Below are 23,098 nucleotides of genomic sequence, written 5' to 3'. Positions count from 1 at the left end.
GAACCAAGCTTTTTTAGATTTGGAGAAAATATTTGCAACTCATTAGAAATACTACAGTTTAGTCCCATAGCAGCTAAGATATACCCTGTTAAGCCAAGAGGAAGCATCTCTGAATCTGTTTACACTAGAATATTTTCATTACTTCTTTAAGTGTCTTTTAGCAATGACCAGTGTATTTCCTTCCTCTCAATCTAGAACCCTGGAATGAGCGTGCCCCATTATCCTTATGGGGATGGTAATCGTAGTGTTCCACCACCAGGACCAACTGTACGATCCCAGGGGGACTCCTGGGCTCCTCCGGGTGCTTATGGCATGGGAGCCCGTTACCCCTGGCCTTCAGCTGCCCCCTCAGCACCACCTGGGAGTCTCTACGTGAGTGAGAGCGCTTCATCATGGCCAAGCAGTGGCTCTCCTCGGCCACCTCCTTCCCCCCCAGCCCCACAGCCCAAGGTAGGAGGCTTCTAGACGTTGTCCTCTTAATGTCTGGGTAATTAAGAGAGCACAACGTGGAACTTTTTCTGCATTGGTCTGTGTTAAATGGGGACTAACTTCAAAATGTTGGTGGCTACTACCTGTAACTTTACCTAGCCCAGTTTACTTTTTATTTAAAATAGACTTTATTTTTTAGAGCAGTTTTAGGTTCATTCCTTTTTTTAAACGACAGGAGAATGCTCATTTACTAAATTAGATGTAATACCATTGGTTTGTTAGACAAAATCAAAGATCAGATTTTACTACCTCAGTCTCCTGACAGAAGACAAAACCAATGTGAAATTGCATGGTTTTATGAAACCACACACTTGAACATCATTTGCTTGTGGCCAGGTTCCTTTTTAAGATTTGTCTTCAGGTTTTATCTCTTTAGGGGAAAAAACTATCTGATTCCTATTTATTAAGTCACTGGACAGATTGTGAGGTGGTAAGGATAGATTATGAGGTGTTCATGATGATGACCTGTCTCAGGGTAGATTCCAGCCTTTATACTCAGGAATTCTCTGCCTTTTATCTTTTTAGGGCTGTATTCTTCTCAAATGATTAAGGAGGGCCGTCCACTTTTATGGGTGGGGAGTCTTCATGTACCTTCCTGGTCAGGTGAAAGATGTGGGCTAACAAATCTAATGTTGATGGATCTCCATTAAAACAGCTTTTTTCCCCTCTTTGCTCTTCTACTCCAAGGATTCCTCATACCCCTATAGCCAATCAGATCAAGGCATGAACCGGCACAACCTTCCTTGCAGTGTCCGTGTCCATCAGTACGAGTCCTCGGGAACAGTGAACAATGATAATTCAGAGCTCTTGGATTCCCAAGTCCAATATACTGCTGAGCCTCAACTGTATGGTAATGCCACCAACGAGCATCCCAGCAATCAAGATCAGAGTCATAATCTTCCTGAAGAGTGTTTATCTTCAGATGAAGGGACTCCCCCAAGTATTAAAAAAATCGTACATGTGCTGGAGAAGGTCCAGTATCTTGAGCAAGAAGTAGAAGAGTTTGTAGGAAAAAAGACAGACAAAGCATACTGGCTTTTGGAAGAAATGCTAACCAAGGAACTTTTGGAACTGGATTCAGTTGAAACTGGGGGCCAGGACTCTGTCCGGCAGGCCAGGAAAGAGGCTGTTTGTAAAATCCAGGCCATACTGGAAAAATTGGAAAAAAAAGGATTATGAAGGGATTTAGAACAAAGGGGAAGCCTGTTACTAACTTGACCAAAGAACTCTTGATTTTGGTTAACTACCCTCTTTTTGAAATGCCTGTTGAGGAGAAGAAGCAATACATTCCAACTTTCCTTTGATATAAAACTTGAAAAACTGGTAAAGGACGTGGAAGAACAGTTGGGTTATGAGTTGTTTTCAGTTTTCAGACCAATGAATGTAATAGGAAGCTATGGAGTTATCAGTATTGCCAAGTAGACTCACCCCTTAAGAAATTTATGGGTATCTGCAAGCTGCTTCTTATCAGCAGGAGGGAAATCCACCTTATGTAACAGGCTTATCAGAAACCTACCGGATAAGACTGGATGTTGTCTGAGACAAACAGGCTCTGTTTTTTTAAACATCTGGATTACTTGTCACATTTTTGTACATTGTGACTGCTTTCACCGTACACTATGTGTGTAAATTATAGCTTGGACTTCAGCCTTCTTGGACCTCTGTTTTGTTTTGTTACTTGTAGTTCACAAATATAGTGTTATTCTCTACTTCTTGGTACATTTTGTAGTAATATGTTTAATATAATTACTCAAGAGACTATACTGACAGCCAGATAGTATGGCAGTTCTGGATGAATTTATATCTTTTCACCACTTGAATATATTGCACTGTGTAGTGAGTTCCTGAGGTAGATTGTCTCCTTTTTTGTATAGATCATTAGGTTAGAGTTTTACCACTTGTATTTTTCATGTTACTATTGGAAGGTTAATTTGGAAATGGCATGGGTATAGGAATGAAAATGGGGCTCTTTCCTTTTTTGCTGTCTTAATCGTATTTGGATGAAGAGCCACTTTAAAATTTCCTTTCTTCCCCCTTAATTATCTTTTTACTACAGCTGCTTGCATATGGAGCAGTGTGATGAACACAGATTAAAAATTAAATGCCACAGCACGTAGAAATAATAACTGCAAAAGTAACTGCAAAAGTAATAAATACAACCATTTGGGAATGCTGTTCTCCATCTAAAATATTAGCTTCACCATCAGGATCCCTATGAGGAGATTCCAGCTCAGTGTATCTGCTCAGTTTACAGTAAGAAACAACGACGGTAAAAGAGGATTCATGCTCAGGGAATGAATCAGCCATAGCTAGAGTGGGAAATTGTGTTCTTCTTTTAAAGGTAGATTTGATGTTTATCTTTGTTTCCCTAGAATAAATTGCATAGACAGTATTGCCTATTTTATTAAAAAGATGTTCACCATCACTAATAAAACATCTTTTATTAAAAAGATGTTTACCATCACTAATAACAGTCATTTTAGAGCCAGATTTAAGGAAGGGATATTGAAAGGGTCTTAGCTGGATTTGCTCGGGTAGCTCTATGCTATCATGTAGAAGAGACTTAGGTAGATAACTTACTTTTTTCATCTGAAGTGTGTTCCAGTATGCAGTATCTGTTATTGGAAAAACTGCTGTTTCTTAATAAGATATCCAAGTGATTTTTTTTTCTTGACTGCCAGGCCTATTAACAAGAAAATAAATCCACCAGCCATCTCCTCTCCTTATAAAAAAAAACCAATACAAACATATTATATGATGAGAAAAGTAAAGTAAAAATACTGGCCGGGCCTTAGGTTGGTATGACTGATTTTATGAGATAATATGGTGACAATTTTATTCTAGGATTTTTATTTTTGGCCTAATATAGGAATGTTACAAAAGGCTTTTCTATGAAAATTTAAAAGTTGTACTTTAAATATTTAGAAGGGGGAGAACCTTAAAGCTAAGTTAACATAAACCAGTGAGACAATGGCTAATACAGGAGAGAACACTATTTTTTAATTGAGTGCCCAAGATACCAATTTCCCTGAGGTCTTGATTTTTTTAATCTATAAATCACACATTATACACACACACATATATATGTGTGTGTGTATGTTTTTTAACAGTTTTTTTTTTAGTTTGAGATAATTTTAGACCTCTTGAAGAGTTGCAAAAACAGCGGTTTCTGTATACTCTTCGCTCACCTTCCCTTTGTATTAACATCTTACATAGCTGTAGAACATTTGTCAAGTTAAGAAATTAGCCTTGATATAATGCTATTAACTAAAGTAGAGAGTTTTGAAAGTAGGGATTTTCTAGTCTTTTCACTAATGTCCTTTCACTGTTTCAGGATCCAATCCAGGATCCTGCCTCGCATTTAGTTGTCATGTCATCATAGCGTCCTCCGATCTGTGACAGTGTATCTTGACACCTGATGCGGTAATGTATTTCTGGTGTTATTAACCTTAGCCACTACCTGAGGTGGCGTCTGCTAGGATTCTCTGCTGTAAACTTACTATGTTTTCCTTTGTAATGACTGAATGTTTGCTAGAGATAATGTGAGCTATGCAAATGTCCTGTTTCTGCTTAAACTTTTGCCCACTCATTTTTGTATCCACTGGCAGATCTTGCTCGTTACTACTGTGGTGTTCGAATGTGACTTGTTTCTCTTATTCCTTCTACATGTATTAGTTGGATTCTTTCTGTAAGGGAGGGCTATTGCTTCTGAATTTATAATTTTAATTATAATAAGATATTCAGGGTAAGTACAGACTTAGAACTTAAAGGTGTAAACCATGTTAAAATGATTCCAAATGCCAAGGTCAAGGAAAGGAAAACTAAATTGCAACCTGTGCCAGAAAATATAGTGAATATAAGAAGGAAAATAGTATTCATTGTTTGTGGATCTGATTCAGTTCTTGACTTAGTATTGACTCTTGACTGAATTCAAATTTTTTTTGGTATTTCACATCTGGACTTTTAAAAAGTGTCTAAGTTTAATATTACTTTGGGGATAATTTCTGTCAAAATCTTGAATAAAGTTATCCAGATCTGGCATGTTAAACACAGCTATGTTCTCTATAATAAGCCACTATTGTTCCAAATATAAACGCCAATGTAAATATTTAGATGAATTTAAGTCCCAATGAAGTATTAGCAGGATGGGCTGGTCTCTACATTGTTGGTGGGGAATTCTTTTAAGAATTGAAAGAATGGGGTTTTGAAAACAGTTTTGTAGTTGGTTAATGTAATACCATTAGAGGTGGGAAGATTTTTTTTTTAAGTTGAAGAATATGGATTAAATTGGCGTTAAAAAAAGTTTTGGGGGGGATGGATACTTGAGGACTGGAGTTTTTCACCTTTTTTTCTTTTTAAAAAAGTTATGAATTTGAAGACTCAAATAATTCTATGGAAGTTAGCAGTTTAAAGAGTCAATTCTGGGACTTCCTGGCGGTCCAGTGGTTAAAACTTTACCTTCCAATGCAGGGGGTGTGGGTTTGACCCCGAGTCTGGGAGCTAAGATCCCACGTGCCTCGCGGCCAAAAAACCAAAACATAAAACGGAAGCAATATTGTAACAGATTCAGTAAAGACTTTATAAAAATGGTCCACATCAAAAAAAAAAAAATCTTTAAAAAAAGTCGATTCTATGAAAAGGATCACTCTTCGGTTCCACTCCCATTTTTCCTTCTACAAAAGTAACTACTTTCAATTGAGTTTTTTAAAAAAATTATCTCCATATTTTTTAAATTACACAGTTGTATTGCTCCCTTTTGATTTATCAATTTTAGGTCATTTCTACTGATTTTCTGTTGTAGAGGATGAAGGTTAGGTCTCTCTGCCTCTACCATACACACATCCCAGCTCTGATCCCTCCAGTTTCTCACTCCACTTACATGGTAATTCTGTTGTACGTTATTATACTATATAAATGCTGCCCAGAGCTCAGTCATGCAGTAAACTGCTTACTTTTCTTTTCCTGAACAACTCCTTGTTTTCTCTGGAATGAATCATTTGTCATACTTATTTTGTTTGCCTATGTGCTTATGACTGATTTGACCTCAAACCCTCCATCATTTGTCTAAATCTTCTCTTAAGATACTCAGACATATTTTATCAATTTTAGGCCCCTGAAGACGCGTTCCTGGAGCCCTCTGCCTGCAGCACTTGTATGTTCCTGGTACATACTTTCATTCTGGTGTCTTCTGTTCATCCTGGGGATTCTCTCCACCGCTTCTGTTGGATTCCTTTTTTCCATAGCCTGTGTCTTTCTCTTTCTCAGTTTATTCCCTCATTTTGGTAGAGCATGTTCCCCAGTAGCTTCCTGGAAAAGGGTGCATAGGAAGTAATTTTTTTCCATCTGGCATATTTGAAAATGTGTTTTCATGATCCTTTGTTTAAAACTTAGTGTTTCTTCCTGGAAGCTTGTAGGATATTTTTGTCCCCTCTACAGTACAGTGTTGGTATGGGTCTGTTTTTGTCCACTTTGCTGGGCACATTTCGTTCTGGAAACTCCTGCCCTTAAGCCCTATAACATTTTCTTGAGTTTTGTTTGTTTGTTTCTTTTCCTCCTCTGCTACCCTAATCTCTGTTACATCTTTCTAGAATTCCTGCTGTTTCTGTTATAGATCTCTTAGACTGGTTCTTTGATTTACTTATCTTTTCACTTTCATTTTTTGCCTTTTTGCTGTACTTTGTGGGGGATTTACTCACCTTTATCTTCCAACTCCACTGAATTCTGTTTCATCTATCATATTTTTAGTTTCTAGGAATTTTTTTGTGCTCTGTGTTCTCTATGGGATTCTGCTCTTGTTTGTGGGTGTAGCATCTTATATCTCTGAGGATATTAATGATAATTTCTTGATTTTTTTTCTTCTCAAATAAATTTCCTACAAAGTTGCGTTTTCCTTTCTTTTTCAATCTCCATCTTTTTCATGTTAGAGATATTTTTCAGATGTCTATTACTTCTTGGTTGTGTTTTTTACAGCGTTGTTATACTGGAGACCCCAAATTGCTTCTAGAAAATGCTTCCTGACTATTCTGTTTAATTATTATTTTTTCATAATCTTTCTTGGAGGGAATAGCTATTTTGAGTTGAAGTTGAGAAGGGAGGATTATCTGGATAATTTTTACTCCTCTGTGAAGATAGGAGGGTTTTATACTCTATGTGGCTTTTCTCATCAGGAGTGGTGGGCAGTAGCACATTTGTTGTAGTAAAATGTTAGGCAGAGGAGATGCCAGCTGCTGAGAAGGGAGGATTTAGGGGTTTCTGAGATCAGGGCACATTTTCTGTAGCCAACTTTTTTTATTTATTTATTTTTTTGCAGTATGTGGGCCTCTCACTGTTGTGGCCTCTCCCTTTGCGGAGCACAGGCTCTGGACACGCAGGCTCAACGGCCATGGCTCACGGGCCCAGCCGCTCCGCGGCATGTGGGATCTTCCCGGACCGGGGCACGAACCCGTGTCCCTTGCATCAGCAGGCGGACTCTCAACCACTGCGCCACCAGGGAAGCCCTGTAGCCAACTTTTAAATGTTCTTTTATTTTGCAATATATACCTTATCCTGATAAGCTAATGCCAAGGGTAGTATTGCCAGATAAAATATAGGACCCTCAGTTACATTTGAATTTCAGATAAACAACAAGTCACCTTTTAGTATCAGTGTGTTCCACATATGGCATGGGACATAATGATACTAAAAATGATTGTTTTTCTGAAATCCAAGATAACTAGGAGTACAGTCATCCGTCAGTATCCGTGGGATTGGTTCCAGGACCCCGCCGTGGATACCAAAGTCCATGGATGCTCAAGTCCCTTATATAAAATGTTGTAGTATTGCCTAAAACCTGTGCATATCCTCCCATATACTTTAAGTCATCTCTAGACTAGTTATAATACCTAATACAATGTAAATGCTGTGTAAGTAGGTGTAAATACAATGTAGATACTATGTAAATAGTTGCCGGGTATGCAGCAAATTCAAGTTTTTGGAACTTTCCTGAATTCTTTTTCTTTCCAAATACTGTCAGTCCATAGTTGGTTGAGTCCGTGAATGTGGAACCCATCGATAGGAGTACCAACTGTATTGCATTATTTATATATTTATTTTTTTGGCCATGCCACATGGCTTGTGGGATTTTAGTTCCCTGACAAGGGATTGAACCCAGCCCTCAGCAGTGAGAGTGCGGGGTCCTAACCAGTGGACTGCCAGGGAATTCCCTATATTGTATTTTTTTCATTAAAGTTTTTATTTTGAGATAATTGTAAATTCACATGCAGTTTTATGAAATAATTCAGAGCTTTCCTGTACCCTTTACCCAGTTTCCCTCAATGGTAACATCTTGTAAAACTTTACTGTGATGTCACCGCCAGGATATTGACATTGATATGGTCAAGATACAGAACAGTCCCATCACCATGACTCTTCCTCCTGTTGACCTTTCACAGCCGCACCTGCTTCTCCTTTCCCACCATGCTAAACCCCTGGCAACCACTAATCTGTTCTCCATTTCTAAATTTTGTCCTTTTGAGAATGCTGTATAAATAGTATTGTATAGTATGTAACCATTAGAGATTGTTTTTTTTTTTTCCATTCAGCATAACTCTCTTGACATTCATCGAAGTTGTTTCCTGTATCTGTAGTTCTTTTTTATTGCTAAGTAGTAGTCTATGATATGGATGTACCACAGTTTGTTCAACCATTCACCTCTTGAAGGATGTATGGGTTGTTTCCAGTTTGGGCTATTATGAATAAAGCTGCTATGTACATTCATGTACAGGTTTTTGTGTGGACATAGTTTTCATTTCTTTGGGATAAATGCCCAGGAGTGTAGTTCTGGGTCATATGAAAGTTGCATGTTTAATTTTTTGGAAACTACCAAACTATTCTAGAGTGGCTGTACCATTTTACATTCCCACCAGCAATGTATGAGTCTCTCTGCATTCTTGCCAGTATTTGGTGGTGTCACTATTTTTTATTTTAACCATTCTGATGGGTAGGTAGGTAGTGATATCTCATTGTGCTTTAATTTGCATTTCCTTAATGGTTAATGATGTTGAACATCTTTTCATGTGCTTATTTGCCATCTGTGTATTCTCTTCTGTAAAATGTCTGTGTGTGTCTTTTGCCCACTTGCTAACTGGGTTTATTTTAATAGACTTCTTATTGTAGAGTACTTCAGATGTACAGAAAAATCGTGATGATACTACAGAGCTCCCATATACCCCACACCCTGTTATGAACACCTTAAATCAGTGTTGTACGTTTGTCACAATTAATGGATCAGTATTGATACATTCTTGTTGACTAAAGTCCATACTTTATCCAGATTTCCTTTGGTTTTACCTAACACCGTTTTCCTCTTCCAGGATGCCATTCGGGATACCGTATTACATTTAGTCATCATATCTCCTTAGGAACCTCTTGGCTGTGCCGGTTTCTCAGACTTTCCTTGTTTGTTTTTTTGGTTTTTTTTTTTTTTTTTTTTGGCCACACTGCATGGCTTGTGGGATCTCAGTTCCCCGACCAGGGATTGGATCCGGGCCATGGCAGTGAAAGCCTGGAATCCTAACCACTAGGCCACCAGGGAACGCCCATGACTTTCCTTGTTTCTGATGACTTTGCTAGCCTTGAGGAGTACAGGTCAGATATTTTGTAGAATGCCCCTCAACTGGGATTTGTCTGGTGCTTTTCTCATAATTACACTGGGGCTTGGATTTGGGGGAGGAAGACCACAGAGGTAAGTGCCCTTTCTCATCATATATCAAATGTATTTGCGATCTACATAGCTCATACTGTTGATGTTAACCTTCATCACCTGGCTGAGGTAGAGTCTGTCAGGTTTCTGCACTACACAGTTACTATTTCTTTTTTCCCCCTTTTCATACTGTATTCTTTGGAAGTCCCCATTTGCAGCTCCACACTTAGGGGATGGGGAGTTATCCTCCATGTCGGTGAGGGTGTTTATCTATGTTAATTCTTTAGAATTTACCTGCAAGGTAGATTTGGTCATTCTCTCCCATTTATTTATTTGTTTAATCAGTCATTTATATCTGTGTGGACCCATAGATATTTATTTTATACTTTGTGTTATGATCTAATGCTACTTTATTTATTTATTTATTTATTTATTTATGCAGTACGCAGGCCTCTCACTGTTGTGGCCTCTCCCGTTGCGGAGCACAGGCTCCGGACGCGCAGGCTCAGCGGCCCTGGCTCACGGGCCCAGCCGCTCCGTGGCATGTGGGATCTTCCCGGACCGGGGCACGAACCCGTGTCCCCTGCATCGGCAGGCGGACTCTCAACCACTGCGCCACCAGGGAAGCCCTACCTTACTTATTTTGTTGCTCAGAATGTCTTGCTTTGGCCATTGGGAGCTCTTTCAGTTGTGTCCTTTTGACACACCCCCATGATTGTGGGGGCTTTTTCTTTTTGGAGCCCTCCTCACTTTCTGGCACTACATGATTCTTCAGGCTCATCCTGCATATTTCCTGTTCCAGCGCTAGAACCATTTGCTCCTGCAAGAAGCCCTGGTCCCTCTTATTGAAGAATGATATTGAAAATAAATTTGGGTTCCATTGTTTGTCTTTTCACTGCTGAGTTTTAAGAATTCTATGTGTTTTCTAGATACTGGTCTTTTGTCAGATTGGTGCTTTGCAAGTATTTTATCCCAGTCTGTCGCTTGTCTTTTCATCCTCTTTACAGAGTTCTTCACAGAGCAAAAGTTTTTAATTTTGATGCAATCCTATTTATCAGTTTTTCCTTCTGAGAACTTTTGGTGTCAAGTCTCTAAGAACTCATTGCTTACCCCCAGTTCCTGAAGATTTTCTCTTATTGTTTCCTAAAAGTGTTGTATTTAACTTTTGCATTTGCTACATTTACATATGCTCAATTCGACAACCCTAGCCAAGAGGAAACCTTGGCTTGATGGAAACCTCCAGGGGCCCAAGGAGACACCTTGCTGCACAGCTTCAACTGAAGTTATCAGCTCAAAACAGTCTTCATTGAAGTGAGACAGAGGCAAATCACTTGCCTCAAAGTGGGAAAAAAAAAAATCTAAGATTATTCAGCTTGAGGGCAGGAACTATTCAGTTGTGGCTATAAAGTAATAAAATGCATTTTTATGAATGGTTTATGGACTTATAAAACTCACCAACTTTGGGCTGGAAGAGAACGTCACACTGATGTCTCTATGGTTCCTCTAGTTCTAACATTCTTTTATAAACAAAGTCATAGCAGCAGCCTGTATATTCTTGTTTAAAATGTAGATTCATGACCCCTCTGATTAACTATCTTGGGTTTGGACCTGAAATTTAAAGAATCTACTTAGCATACCCTTCTATTCATTAGAGTTTGAGAATCACTGTCACAGCCTGGCCTTGTTATTTTCTTGTCAGATCATCAGAAACAACTGCGGAGTTTTCTCAACTTTTGATGCCGACGTGTCCACCAGGGGTTGAGAACTTCTGTCTCCAAAAACTATGTATCCTCGTAGCACCTAATCCCTTGATAGGCACTCAACACAATACCTTTTGATGCCTAACAATTATTCCGACTTTAGATGTGAAATCCAGTTGTTTCATGACCCTTAGACTGTTGCTTTTGCTCTTTAGGCAGCTTACTGGCCATTAGCATTATCTTTTGCACTGGAGCATGGAGTCAGCAAACTACCACCAGGGACCAAATTTAACCCACTGCCTGTTTTTGTAAATAAAGTTTTATTGGGACACAGCCACACCCAGTGGTTTACATACTGTCTCTGGCTGCTTTTGTGCTACAGCAAAACTGATTGGATGCCACAGAAACCTTACAGCCTACACAGCCTAAAATATCTATCTGGCCCTTTACAGAAGAAAGTTTGTTGTCTCCTGTGCTGGAGCATTGAAAGGGAAAAAATAGACTTTGTTTCAGATTTTACCTTTTAAGCCTTTTTCTGGTAAAAGATTTGATATACCACTGCAACAGCAATAGCCAGTGAAATTAACTGGTGGTTTCTTTCTTTTTTAAAAAAAATTAATTTATTTTATTTATTTATTTTTGGCTGCGTTGGGTCTTCATTGCTGTGCGCGGGCTTTCTCTAGTTGCGGCGAGCGAGGGCTACTCTTCATCGCGGTGTGTGGGCTTCTCATTGCAGTGGCTTCTCTTGTTGCGGAGCACGGGCTGTAGGCGCGCGGGCTTCAGTAGTTGTGGCACACAGGCTCTAGAGCACAGGCTCAGTAGTTGCGGCGCACGGGCTTAGTTGCTCCGCGGCATGTGGGATCTTCCCGCACCAGGGCTTGAACCCGTGTCCCCTGCATTGGCAGGCGGATTCTTAACCACTGTGCCACCAGGGAAGCCCAGCTGGTGGTTTTCTGAGAGATATCATCAGATATTCTCTCTTTCTGAAACTACCTACCTGCTGGGCCTTCTTGGAAACCTAGAATTTATACTTCTTAAGGCAGTGTTTCTCAAAGTGTGGATCTCATGCTGTCTGCATCCAAATCACCAAGAGGGCTTGTTTAGAATGCAGATTCCTGAATCCCACCGAAGACCTACTGAATGAGAGTTTCTGGAGGTATGACTGGACATGAGATTACTCCCTCTCTTGTAACTATTGGTGTATCTGGTCTCTGTTGTAGCAGTCAATGCGATATATTTCTTTTTTTTTTTTGAGGTTCGAACCCAGAGTATTTATTGTCATGGGAATATGAAGAAATGTTCATATTCCTGTGCTTTTCTTTTTTTTTACATATATCTCTTCTTTTTTGCATTTCCTTCCCTTTTAGGTCACCACAGAGCACCAAGTAGAGTTCTCTGGGCTGTACTGTAGGTTTTCATTAGTTGTCTGTTTTATACATAGTAGTGTATATGTGTCAATCCCAGTCTCCCAGTTCATCCCACCCCACCTCCCGTTCCCCCTTGGTGTCCATACATTTGCTCTCTACATCTGTGTTCAACAAGATATATTTATTTGTTTACCTGCCTGTGTTTCCTATTGAGCTGTGAACTCCTTCAGGGTAGGTATTGTGTTATTCATTGCTTTTGTATTCCAAGCCCCAGATTAGGCTCATTTAATTGTTGTCGTTCTCAAAGGGTGGTCCATGGAGGCTGGGAGTCTCAGAGACCCCTTTAGGGGTCACAAGATCAAAACGGTTTTCTTAATTGTACCAGGACATGATTTGCCTTTTTTGCTATGCTGTTGACATTTGCACTGTTGATGGAAAAGCAATGGTGGGTAAAATTGCTGGCGCCTTACCAGGAATTAAGGCAGTGGAAACAAATTGTTCTACCAGTCACCGTATTGTCCACTGCCCTGAATTTGTAATAAAAACAGTGCCAGTTTCACTTAAAAATATACTTCATGAAGAGTAAAAATTATTAATTTTATTAACTCGTAACCCTTGAGTTCACACCTTTTTCACATTCTGTGTGACAAAATGATTAGTACACAGGAAGCAATTCTGCGGGCTGAAGTACACTGGGGAAAAGCGTTCCTGGACCCAATTCCAGTGTGTGTGTAGAGGCCTCCACACACCAACAAGCAATTCTTACAGGCCAGACGTTCCCATGACTTCCTCCTTGGCTTCAGTTAACTTGCTAGCACGGCTCACAGAACTCAGGAAAACCCATTTATTTACTAGATTACCAGTTTATTATAAAAGGATATAAAACCACAGCCAGATGAATGATAGATACATAGGGCATGGCCTGGGGAGGGGGGGCAGACCTTCCGTTCCCTCTCCAGGTGCACCACTCTCCCCAATCCTCACATGTTCCCCAACCTGGAAGCTCTCTGAACCTTGTCCTTTGGATTTTTAGTGAGGCTTCATTACAAAGGCATGACTCAGTCACTGGGCCGTTGGCAACGGATTCAATCTCCAGCCTAGAGGTTGGGCGTTGGGACTGAAAGGTCCCACCCTCTAACCACATGGTTGGCTCTCCTGGCAAGCAGCCACCCTCCTTCGGTGGGATCCAAAAGTCACTTTCTCTGAAGCGTTTTCAGGACCTGAGGACAAGAGACCAAATATTATCTCACTGCTTTTATAGCTCAGGAAAGTCCAAGGGTTTTGGGAGCTGTGAGCTAGGAATTGTGAATTAATATATACATTCATCTGAATGACCAATATATTGCAGCTGGTCACTTGAGGAAAAAGCACGTGACATTATTTGACTTGGTAACTGAACTAGCTACTATTTTTTTTCATGGAACATCATTTTTAGTTGAAAGTACAAACGACAGACAAACTGTGGCTATGCAGATTTAGGTATTTGGCAGAACTTTTCTAGCAAAAGTGAGATTGTTACTTCAAGGAAAACAACCGACAGTATTTGTTGCCAATAATGAAATTAGACCTTTACAGGAAAAAGGATTTTGGAAGACTTTATCTGCTATGAGCTTGACAGCTTCCTGATACTTAAAAGACTTCTAATTAGATTGGTGGTAATTAAAAAAATAGTGAAATACGTTAACATTTGAAAGGCTGCATAGCTCAGTGAACTGAAATTTTACAAATGACCTATGCATGATGTCATTAGTCATGCATGGGTAAAAGATCTATTCAAAGTGCAAGATAGACCAATGGTGGGGATTGTTTGTTTTTTTGCCGCACCTTGCGGCATGTGGAACTTCCCCGACCAGGGATCGAACCCACGCGCCCTGCAGCAGAAGCGCAGAGTCTTAACCGCCAGACTGCCAGGGAAGCCCAAGACCAATGGGTTTTAAAGTATCAGAGTACAAAAATTCACTAATATGTTTTCAGATTCCACATTGCAACTAACGTTTAAGAACCTACCATTTGTTGAATTTTATTGTAGTAGTGGAAAGAATACTCCACAATTATCTGAAAAGGCCATTAAAAGATTCCTTCTTGGGCTTCCCTGGTGGCGCAGTGGTTGAGAGTCCGCCTGCCGATGTAGGGGATACGGGTTCGTGCCCTGGTCCGGGAAGATCCCACATGCCGCGGAGCAGCTGGGCCCAGTGAGCCATGGCCGCTGAGCCTGCGCGTCCGGAGCCTGTGCTCTGCAATGGGAGAGGCCACAACAGTGAGAGGCCCGCGTAACACAAAAAAAAAAAAAAAAAAAAAAGATTCCTTCTTTCTTCAACTACACAGTGGAGTGAGGCTGGATTTTCCTTATATACTTCAACCAAAACTAAAATTGTAACAGGTTGAATGCAGAGGCAGATATGAGAATCCAGTGGTTTTCTATCAAGCCAGACATTAAAGAAATTCACAAAAATGTAAAGCAATGTCATCCTTTTCTCTGGTTTTTAAACAATTATTTTGGAAACTAGTTATTTTTCTGTAAAAATATTTACATAAAATGGATTTTCTTATTTTTAAATGAATTAAATGTTTAAATTTCTCGGTTTTAACATCTAGTACAGTAAATAGTGGTAGATACAATCTACATAAACACTCTTTATAGAGTTCTCAATAATTAAAAGTATAAAGGGTCCTGAGACAAAAAAAGAAAATTGAGAACAGCTGGTATAGAGGCTGCAACAGGGATTTGGAGAAAGAAGGCCTAAATTCAAGTTCCCGTTCTATCACTTAACTGCGATTTTAGGTAAGTTACTTAGGTGCAGGCTCTGAAGACAGACCTTGTGTTTACATTGGCTCCATCACTTGCTGGTAGTATGTGAGTCATTCTACCTCTGCAAATAGGGATAACCTACTTCACCAGGTTGCTGTGAGAATTAAATGGGATTATACTTGTCAAATGCTTACAGTTGTTACCTACAACATAGAGTTAAAAGCTAGCTACTGGTATTAGTTATATTAGCTAGTCATCTGACAGGATCCTAGAGGCTGGGGCACAGTCCTGGCTTTCTTCATCCTCTCTGTGTTACCGAACCCAGGTCCGGCTGCTTGCCGCTGGAAAGCCAATTCTCGAGAGATGAGTGTTGGTAGGAAGGGAAAGGTTGCTTTATTTTGGAGGCTGGCAACTGGGGGAGGGGGTGGACTCCTGTCCAAGAACCAACTCCCGACTGCTCTCAGGGGACAGGGGCTTTTAAAGGGGAGTTTCAGGGTTGCATAGCAGGAGCAGAACAGCACAGTCAGTTCGGACAGTCATCGTGAAACCAGTAATGCGGTGGTCTGGTCAGCGTCATCTTGGTTGTTTTAAGAACAGTTAATCTTTAGTTCCAGGGTTTCCATTTCTTTGAGGCCAGTTCTTGGAATTGTGGCAGCTTATGTCATGGCTACAGTCTGGTCATCATGTAGTTAACTTCTTCCACCTGGTGGGGATTTCAGTATCTGTAAGACAGCTCACAGGATACGGCTCAGAATATTATCTCTAGCCCTTGAGGGACTGAAGGTCCTTGACTATGCTTAATGACTAAACTATTATTTGGTCTCCTTTGACTGTTTTCCTTTGTTTCTGCATTTTCTCACTTCTCTGATTAAACTTATTCTTTGGCTAAAGTTTTTCCACAGACAAAAGGTGGGCTGAGGACATGGGGTGAGGGGCAGGGACCGTGGGGTCCTGCTCCATTTCATCTGCAAAGAACAGAAGCTATTCAGGTGTTATAAATTTGACAAGGTATAAGTAAACTTGTGGATAATTGTGTGTGGCTCTTAAACTGTAAGAGAATTAATCTGTTATTAAAAAATCCCTTTTAGTTTCCTTTTTCTCAGCTTTTGAAGAAATAACAAGACTGAAAAACATTCCCTGAACCCTTGCCCTATAATCTAGTTAGAAAATAGGGAAGTATTTTATTGCATGCCCGAAGGAATTGAAGTCTTCCAGAAAACTAAACAGGAGAGCTGGTAGGGCTACTACTTGGGGAATTCTTTTAACCTCTTGACCTCTGTTATGTCATCTTGCTGGACAAAAATATCTCATCTCCAACCCTCTTGCGGCTTTTGAATCCTGCCAAGCTCACCTCTACATCTTTTAAAGATATCTTTTTGGCAGCTTCTAAATCCCAATAAACGCAAAGGAGAGGGGCAAAGACCCAGAGACGATCTTTTGTTCCCTTGCAAATGCCAATGGTATCCGTTCTCAGCACCCAGAAGTGGAGGTCTGGGTAGACGCAACTACCGCCAGCGCCTGTCCTACTTCTCACTAAGGGCATGGCATCCCGGCGTCCCTGCACCATCCCGGCCCATGAGCAGGGTTAGCCAGGGTACCACCGGGTCAGAGGTCTGTTTTCCCATCTATTAAGTGGGGAGGCTGGGTCATCTTGAAGAACCTTGCTTTCACTGCAATTTGAAACGCTCTCCACCTATAACGTCTCATTCCTCATCCCTGCCTTCTAAATACCTGAGGCCTTGCACCCAGACCCCGCGCACGGGTACCGAGCGGAGGGCGCGCCGCCGGCAACACCCGCGTGCCCAGCGCTCCGACCGCCAGCCCGCTCGGAGGCGCACATCTCGCGCGATTCCCTCCACCTCTCGCGACACTTCCCGCCAGCGCCCCTGCGGGCCTCCACGCCCCACCCGTTTCCTCCACGCAGCGGTCCCCGTCACCTCACCTTTGCTCTTGGCAACCTGGCCCGCTGCTCGGCCGCTGGGAGCGCGGCGGAGGCCTGTGTTGGGCGCGAGCCCGGCAGGGCCGCAAGCTCCGCCCTGCTCTGCTCCGCTCCGCCCCTCCTGGGCTCGCGGGGAAGGCCTCCTTTGGGGATATGTCGTAGCCCACTCAGCGAAGGCAGGAGAACTTGAAAGGCTGCGGGGCTGCAAGGTGAGTCTGCCGGGGCGCGTTGGGGGCGGCGGCCGGGCCCAGGGCTCCGACCGGCGTGCGGGTGGGAGGCACTGCGGGATGGAGATGCCAGGGGCAAAGGAGGACGCGACGCCCGAGGCAGGGAAGGGGGGCTGGGAGGACCAGCCCTGGCGGGGTGGGGGTGACAGCGGTTACAGGGATGCGGCCAGGGCCCCTTTTGCATCCACCGTGCCCGAAGGCACCGGGAAATTACCTTGTTTTCATCCACGCTCCGCTCCTCTTTGCGGGGCTGGACGCGGAACGGGGAGAGGTGTCCGCGAACCCTGAGGTCCCAGACCTGGGCTGCAGGAGGCCCGGGGTCGTGGGGAGAAGGGACACACAAAGTGGCGGAGGTAAATTCGTGCTGGGAAAAAAGATAAAGTGGCGGAAGCTGGAGAGCGTCCGCTCCGAGGGAGGCCGGGTGTTTGCGGTCCCGCTGCGCTCGGTGCTGAGATAGCGATGGTCTTGCCCGCGCCCCTCCAAGGAGCCTGGGTTTACTTTCGACGTCTGCAGTGTTAGTCTCTGCGAGTGTTAAAGGGGCGGAAACACACAGGTCACGGTCTTCCTTGAGGGAAGGAGGCTTTTGAGGTCAGTTGTTACTTTTCGTCTGAGACCTGGATGGTGCGAGTGGGTGCGCGCCTGCGCACAGTGGCCCCAAGCGAGGGTTCGCGTTTTCAGAATTTGTACCATAGTCTCTACTTAAGCACCCTTCAAGCATTGATAAAAAGTGACTGGTTCTTAAGTGAATAGTTTTATTTTCAGTAGTGTGATTCCAGTAGTCATGTAAATGTGTAATGACAAGGGCCTGGAGCCTAAAACCAGGCGTTATTAAGACGGAGTACGCGTTTTTGCCTTGGGACCAGACTTAGATTGGAAATTGGGGTAAAATTTTTTTTGCAGTCAAGATTTCGACCATGTGTTTCTTGTGATTCCAGTTTTGTTTAATTAAAACCATGCAGTTTTCTGAGAGGATTGGAAGATCAGTGCAAAGTGGTTGGTCTAACTATAAGAAGCGTTTTGTTTAAGGCCTCCTTCCTCCAAAAAAAAAAAAAAACCCAAAAACAAAACCAAAAAAAGCTGTTAATTTATGTTATTTCTGTTTTAAATTATGTAGCCCCCTTAGTTTTTTTTCAGAAATGACTCCTTAAAAATGACCAGTTTTGTGTGTGAACAGTTACACTGTTAATAGAAGGAAATGTTATTTATAGTTTTCTTTTGTCTTTTAGAGAAAGAAATGTCATCAGTGGAATCACACGAGGAACAATTGTCCCAGTCAGATCCATCCCCGTCACCAAACTCATGTAGTTCCTTTGAGCTAATAGACATGGATGTTGGCAGTTTGTACGAACCCGTTTCTCCTCATTGGTTTTACTGTAAGATAATAGATTCTAAGGAGACATGGATTCCTTTCAACTCTCAGGATTCACAGCAGCTGGAAGAGGCATACGGTTCTGGTAGGGTGAAAGCTATGACTTGTAATAGACAAGGACTTACTGTCATTTCTCTAAAACTATAATATAAAAGTCCTTATAGTGAGTGCTATTAGAAGTAAATTTTAGATCTTTTTCTAGTTGTCTCATAGCATTTTTTTTTTGCTTCACATTTTTTATACTTTCCAAATTTTACTTAATAATCTTTTCTTTTTAACATCTTTATTGGAGTATAATTGCTTTACAATGGTGTGTTAGTTTCTGCTTTATAACATCCTATAGCATTTTTATATAGAAGTTCTGCATTACTATCCAGCCAATTTATAATCAAGAATTTGGTCTGTATCTTGAAAACAGTACCTATTGTAATTCCTGCATAGTTAACCAATAATGTTTCTTATGTTTCAGTTTCTGTTTATGAAGAGTGTGGTGCGGGCAGTGTCACATTGCAAAAGAATGAATTCTTTCATTTTTCTCTTGTTTTTTCTTCTTTTATGAAACAAGAATGATGCCGGTTACTACTTTATCATCATGATGGTCATTAATTTATCTTTTGGTCCCTTAAACAAAAAATTCAGAAAAGCTTTCTTGTATACATTTTTTTTTTTTAAGGGACACTCCTATCTCTCCTTAGAAAAAGAACAAAACAGCGTTGGGTATTATTTTTTTCATGTTTCATTAAAACCAAGAATGATTTTGATGGTTTATAAAGTAGTTTAGCCAAGAAGAAACAGATCATTCGTGTGTTTTATAACATTATTGAGAACATAACTCAGAGTTGTATTTTGGGAGCTTTATTTTGCTATACTATGTACTTCATTTCCCCTTTCCACTCCTTGATAGGAAAAGACTGTGATAGGAGAGTTGTGCCCACTGATGGGGGCAGATACGATGTTCATTTGGGGGAGAGGATGCGGTACGCCGTATACTGGGATGAGCTAGCATCGGAAGTGAGGCGCTGTACCTGGTTTTACAAGGGAGACAAAGATAATAAGTATGTTCCATACTCGGAGAGCTTCAGCCAAGTGTTAGAGGTATTCCTGTGACCCTTTTACTCATTTTCTTCGTTGTGTTCTCTTATTTCATAATCTTTTCTTCCTCTTGTGACTTATTCTGTGAATTTACAGAGAGAGTTTGGTTCTGTTTGCATCACAGTTCATAGCATTTCTTTTTGCAAGTTAGTTTCAGGATAAAGTAGTTTTATTTTCAAATTTTGAAATACTATGGAAACTATTACGTATTTAAATTAAAATTTTTTTTCTCTAGTGATCTTTGTGAATATTTAAACTGTGACCACAGGATTGGTCTTTTTTGCCTTTTATTTTTCTTGCTCTGAAAATATTCTGAAATTTGCTTTAAATTGGAGTAGGATATTAATATTATTGAACGAAATATATCAAAATGTGAACAATGATTATTTCTAGTCTTGATGATGGAATTGGGACTGATTTTTTTCCTTTGTCCTGTACTATTATCATAATTTTAAAAGAATTTTAAAATAAATTTGACAAATCAAGAGAAAGAACTTTATATGTAATGTAATCCTCATTTTATGGATAATATACATGCATTAACATTACTGAAAGAAATATATCAAAATGTGTACAGCGATTATCTCCAGTCTAGATGATAGAAGTAGAAGTGATTATTTTTTCTTTGTTCTATACTAGTACCTGTTCTCATTTTAAGAGAATTAAAATAAATTTGATAAATTAGAGTAAGATACTCTTATTGTAATTGTTTATCTAGCAGTATTCTTGTTAAAAAGTTCAGTTTTAATAGAAAAACCATTACAGAAATCTAATGAAATGTGTTTTCTTTTAAGGAAACTTACATGCTTGCTGTAACTCTGGATGAATGGAAGAAGAAACTGGAGTCTCCCAACAGAGAAGTTATTATATTGCATAATCCAAAGGTTAGCAAATTAATGCCCTTCTTTAACATTGGGATTAAAGGTTAATTGCATTAGTAAGAACTTAATTGGTTTCTTTTTCTGGGGATTCTTCGTAAGATAAGCTTTGGACATTTTTATATTGCATTCACAGTTATGAAACTTGAAGCTGTGGCTCTTACCATCATTTCCTCATTCAACTCTTACACAGAAATTTTCTTAGGGAAAATTATGTCGCTGTAGATTTAGAAAATCACTGACACGTTATGTGGGCACCTCTTCCATGTGTAGGGTATGGTTGAAAGATCTGTTAGCCTGATGAATTTTCATTTTCCTTTTTTTTTTTTTTAGCTTTACTGAGGTATAATTGACAAAATAGTAAGATATTTAAAGTGTACAACATTAGCCTAATGTATTTTCAGGATTCTCATTTCAAGCTGTAGGAGTTGCATATCAAAACTCCAGTTGAGATTTGACTATGTGTTATGTTTTAAAAGACCCGTTTCTACCCCTCAGAATGTATAAATAGAAGTGTCTTTAATGTAGAGTATGTTTATTGCTCTGATCTTTTTTATTTAAGCTTATGGTACATTACCAGCCAATCGCGGGGTCTGATGAATGGGGTTCAACACCCACTGAGCAGGGCCGACCTCGAACAGTGAAGAGAGGGGTTGAGAACATCTCTGTTGACATTCATTGTGGTAATGTTAATCATTCATTTTTTTCCTTATCTTCTGATATACTTATTTGTTTATGATTTAAATCGTGGTCTTTCTCTATGGCTTTAGATTACGTCAAGGCTTAAAAATGGTCTTTAATCAAATGGGCTTATTCTAAGTTAAGATTAGCATTACTTCATCTACTAAGAATCTTAATAGGTACAAAAATCTCTTAAAGTTGCTAAGTATATATGGTGGGATGGATAAAATTTGACAGTACTAATCAGGAGGTCACTAAGTACAAATGAACTGATTTAATCCTAATTCTAAGAAGTGTGATTCCACCTGCTTGATTATTAATTTATTCCTGGTAACTCTTGAAGGTTTTCAGGAGGTTTTCAACCAGGGAAAACTATTTTTCAGGGACCTTGATGGTTATCCATTGCTCTCTAGCTAGGGTCATTTATGGTTGGTTTTATAATATATTTAACTGGATTATAAAATTCCTTTCATCTTTCAGAGGAGATGGCTTGTCTCTTGGACAAAGTCGTAGACTTACTGTAATTTGAAAAGATGAGTTTAAAATTTCAGGCTTCAAATACATGTCAGATTTTATTGGTACAACTGATAAACATAGGATAGTAGGTAAAAGTATCCTGTCAATATTAAATTACTTGAATTTGGTAACTGCCCTGTGGTTAAATAAGAGCATATTCTTAGGAAATACATAATAAAATATTAAAGGGTTAAAGAGATGTGATATGTGCCATCTGATAATGTATGCAACCTGCTCCCAAATGGTTCAGAAAAATGTGTGTGAATACACATACACATAGAGAAATAAAGCAAATGTGGTAAATGTTAGTGTTGAATCTGTATAAAAAGTACGTGAGAGTTTCTGTACTGTTCTTTCAAGTTTTCAATAAGATTTCAGTTATTTCAAAATAAAAAGTTGAAAAAACTTGAACAATTTTTTCACTGACTTATTACAAGATAAATAAGAAACAAAGTAACATCACTATATTTTTACTAAGTAGTTAAATATGGGACTATCTGTGTCTTTTAAAATATCTGCTCATATTTTAACTTGCCCGTTTCTATTGTCTACGCATTGTGAATGTTTGATTTTAGAATACATGACTCGTTATATAGAGTAATTTTTCTTTGTAATTTCACTTGTAGGGGAACCTTTACAGATAGATCACTTGGTTTTTGTAGTCCACGGGATCGGACCAGCCTGTGATCTCCGCTTTCGAAGCATTGTACAGTGTGGTAGGTTCGCAAAGCATGTCATATTAGATCATGTAAGGGGACTGTTAGTGCTCCTGTGAGTTGAGATGAAGTGTTGTCTTTAGCCTGTTGTCTTAGCTGCATAATAAGATTTGGAGAGATGAAGACAGGTGGCAAGGTAGTCAAGCTTCCCAGCTTAGACCTAAAGTGCTAGTAAATTCCTTAGGCTAATAGGTTTATATCTTAACTAATAATTCTTGAGTGAATAAGCCCTCAAGTCTTATACAATTGTTTTATGATGTGATGGTCCTGTTTATAACCATTCTAAATTTAAAGGGAACCATAAATATATGACCATGAAGATAATATAGTTTAAATGAATAACAGAAGCTTCAACCATTTTTGTAATTCATACTGTGATAAACCTTATGATATTCTAATTGGAATATTTAGGTCATTAGTATAACTTGACTTTGAAAGGCAGTATTCATAGTCTAACTGCCCTAATTTGGGAGCCTGATCCTAATGGCTAATGCTTCTAAGCATAAACCTCCTAGAAAGTTAAGATCGACGCAATATGAATTCCAAACAGCAGTGTATTTTTTAAAAATTTAAAATATGGGGTAAAGGTTGTTTATAAGAACCAGAAAGTTAGGATAGGAACCTGACTGCAAGGCCAATTGACATAGTCAAGTGGTTTTTTTAAAAAAATGGAGACAGTTCCCTTGACACGGCAG

The 23,098-nt window shown here is 39.9% G+C and overlaps 3 protein-coding genes across 8 annotated transcripts in view; 2 read left to right on the top strand and 1 right to left on the bottom strand.

Annotated features, from left to right (window-relative positions):
• Positions 1–2,141, top strand: part of BAG4 (BAG cochaperone 4) — a 28,511-nt gene extending 26,370 nt beyond the window's left edge. For both annotated transcript variants that reach the window (XM_060136332.1, XM_060136331.1), the window contains 2 exons: positions 196–450; positions 1,177–2,141. In XM_060136332.1, coding sequence (XP_059992315.1) covers positions 196–450; positions 1,177–1,668 — 747 coding nt within the window. In that variant the 3' untranslated portion in view covers positions 1,669–2,141. The remainder of the gene's footprint in view (positions 1–195; positions 451–1,176) is intronic.
• The window catches only part of DDHD2 (DDHD domain containing 2), a 55,214-nt gene that overhangs the window by 748 nt on the left and 31,368 nt on the right, over positions 1–23,098 (top strand). For 2 of the 5 annotated variants that reach the window (XR_009538234.1, XM_060136325.1), the window contains exons 1-6: positions 17,181–17,504; positions 18,378–18,605; positions 19,425–19,615; positions 20,407–20,496; positions 21,053–21,173; positions 22,314–22,403. Coding sequence is in view for 4 of the 5 variants with exons in the window: in XM_060136325.1 (XP_059992308.1) it covers positions 17,312–17,504; positions 18,378–18,605; positions 19,425–19,615; positions 20,407–20,496; positions 21,053–21,173; positions 22,314–22,403 (913 nt within the window). In the remaining variant the exon portion in view is untranslated. Of the gene's footprint in view, positions 1–16,707; positions 17,134–17,180; positions 17,505–18,377; positions 18,606–19,424; positions 19,616–20,406; positions 20,497–21,052; positions 21,174–22,313; positions 22,404–23,098 lie in introns of those variants that run through there. The other 3 variants (XM_060136326.1, XM_060136323.1, XM_060136327.1) reach the window with 3 other exon arrangements.
• Positions 13,080–17,359, bottom strand: LOC132512602 (splicing factor 3A subunit 2-like). The gene is made up of 2 exons (XM_060136335.1): positions 16,928–17,359; positions 13,080–13,456 (listed from the first exon to the last, which is right to left on the bottom strand). The coding sequence occupies exons 1-2, from the start codon at positions 17,333–17,335 to the stop codon at positions 13,430–13,432; spliced, it is 435 nt and encodes a 144-aa protein (XP_059992318.1). The 5' UTR covers positions 17,336–17,359; the 3' UTR covers positions 13,080–13,429.

The sequence above is a fragment of the Lagenorhynchus albirostris genome, chromosome 21, assembly GCF_949774975.1.
Source record: "Lagenorhynchus albirostris chromosome 21, mLagAlb1.1, whole genome shotgun sequence".
NCBI classification, from domain to species: domain Eukaryota; kingdom Metazoa; phylum Chordata; class Mammalia; order Artiodactyla; family Delphinidae; genus Lagenorhynchus; species Lagenorhynchus albirostris.
This window is presented reverse-complemented; position numbering and strand designations above follow the sequence as displayed.

Bases quoted from the DNA above. Each gene is read 5' to 3' on its own strand.
- LOC132512602 (XM_060136335.1), bottom strand. From the start codon at position 17,335: ATGCAAAAGGGGCCCTGGCCGCATCCCTGTAACCGCTGTCACCCCCAC. The intron at 13,457-16,927 runs GTGAGGTGACGG...TCTTGTCCTCAG, and splicing joins CCAGGTTGCCAAGAGCAAAG to GTCCTGAAAACGCTTCAGAG.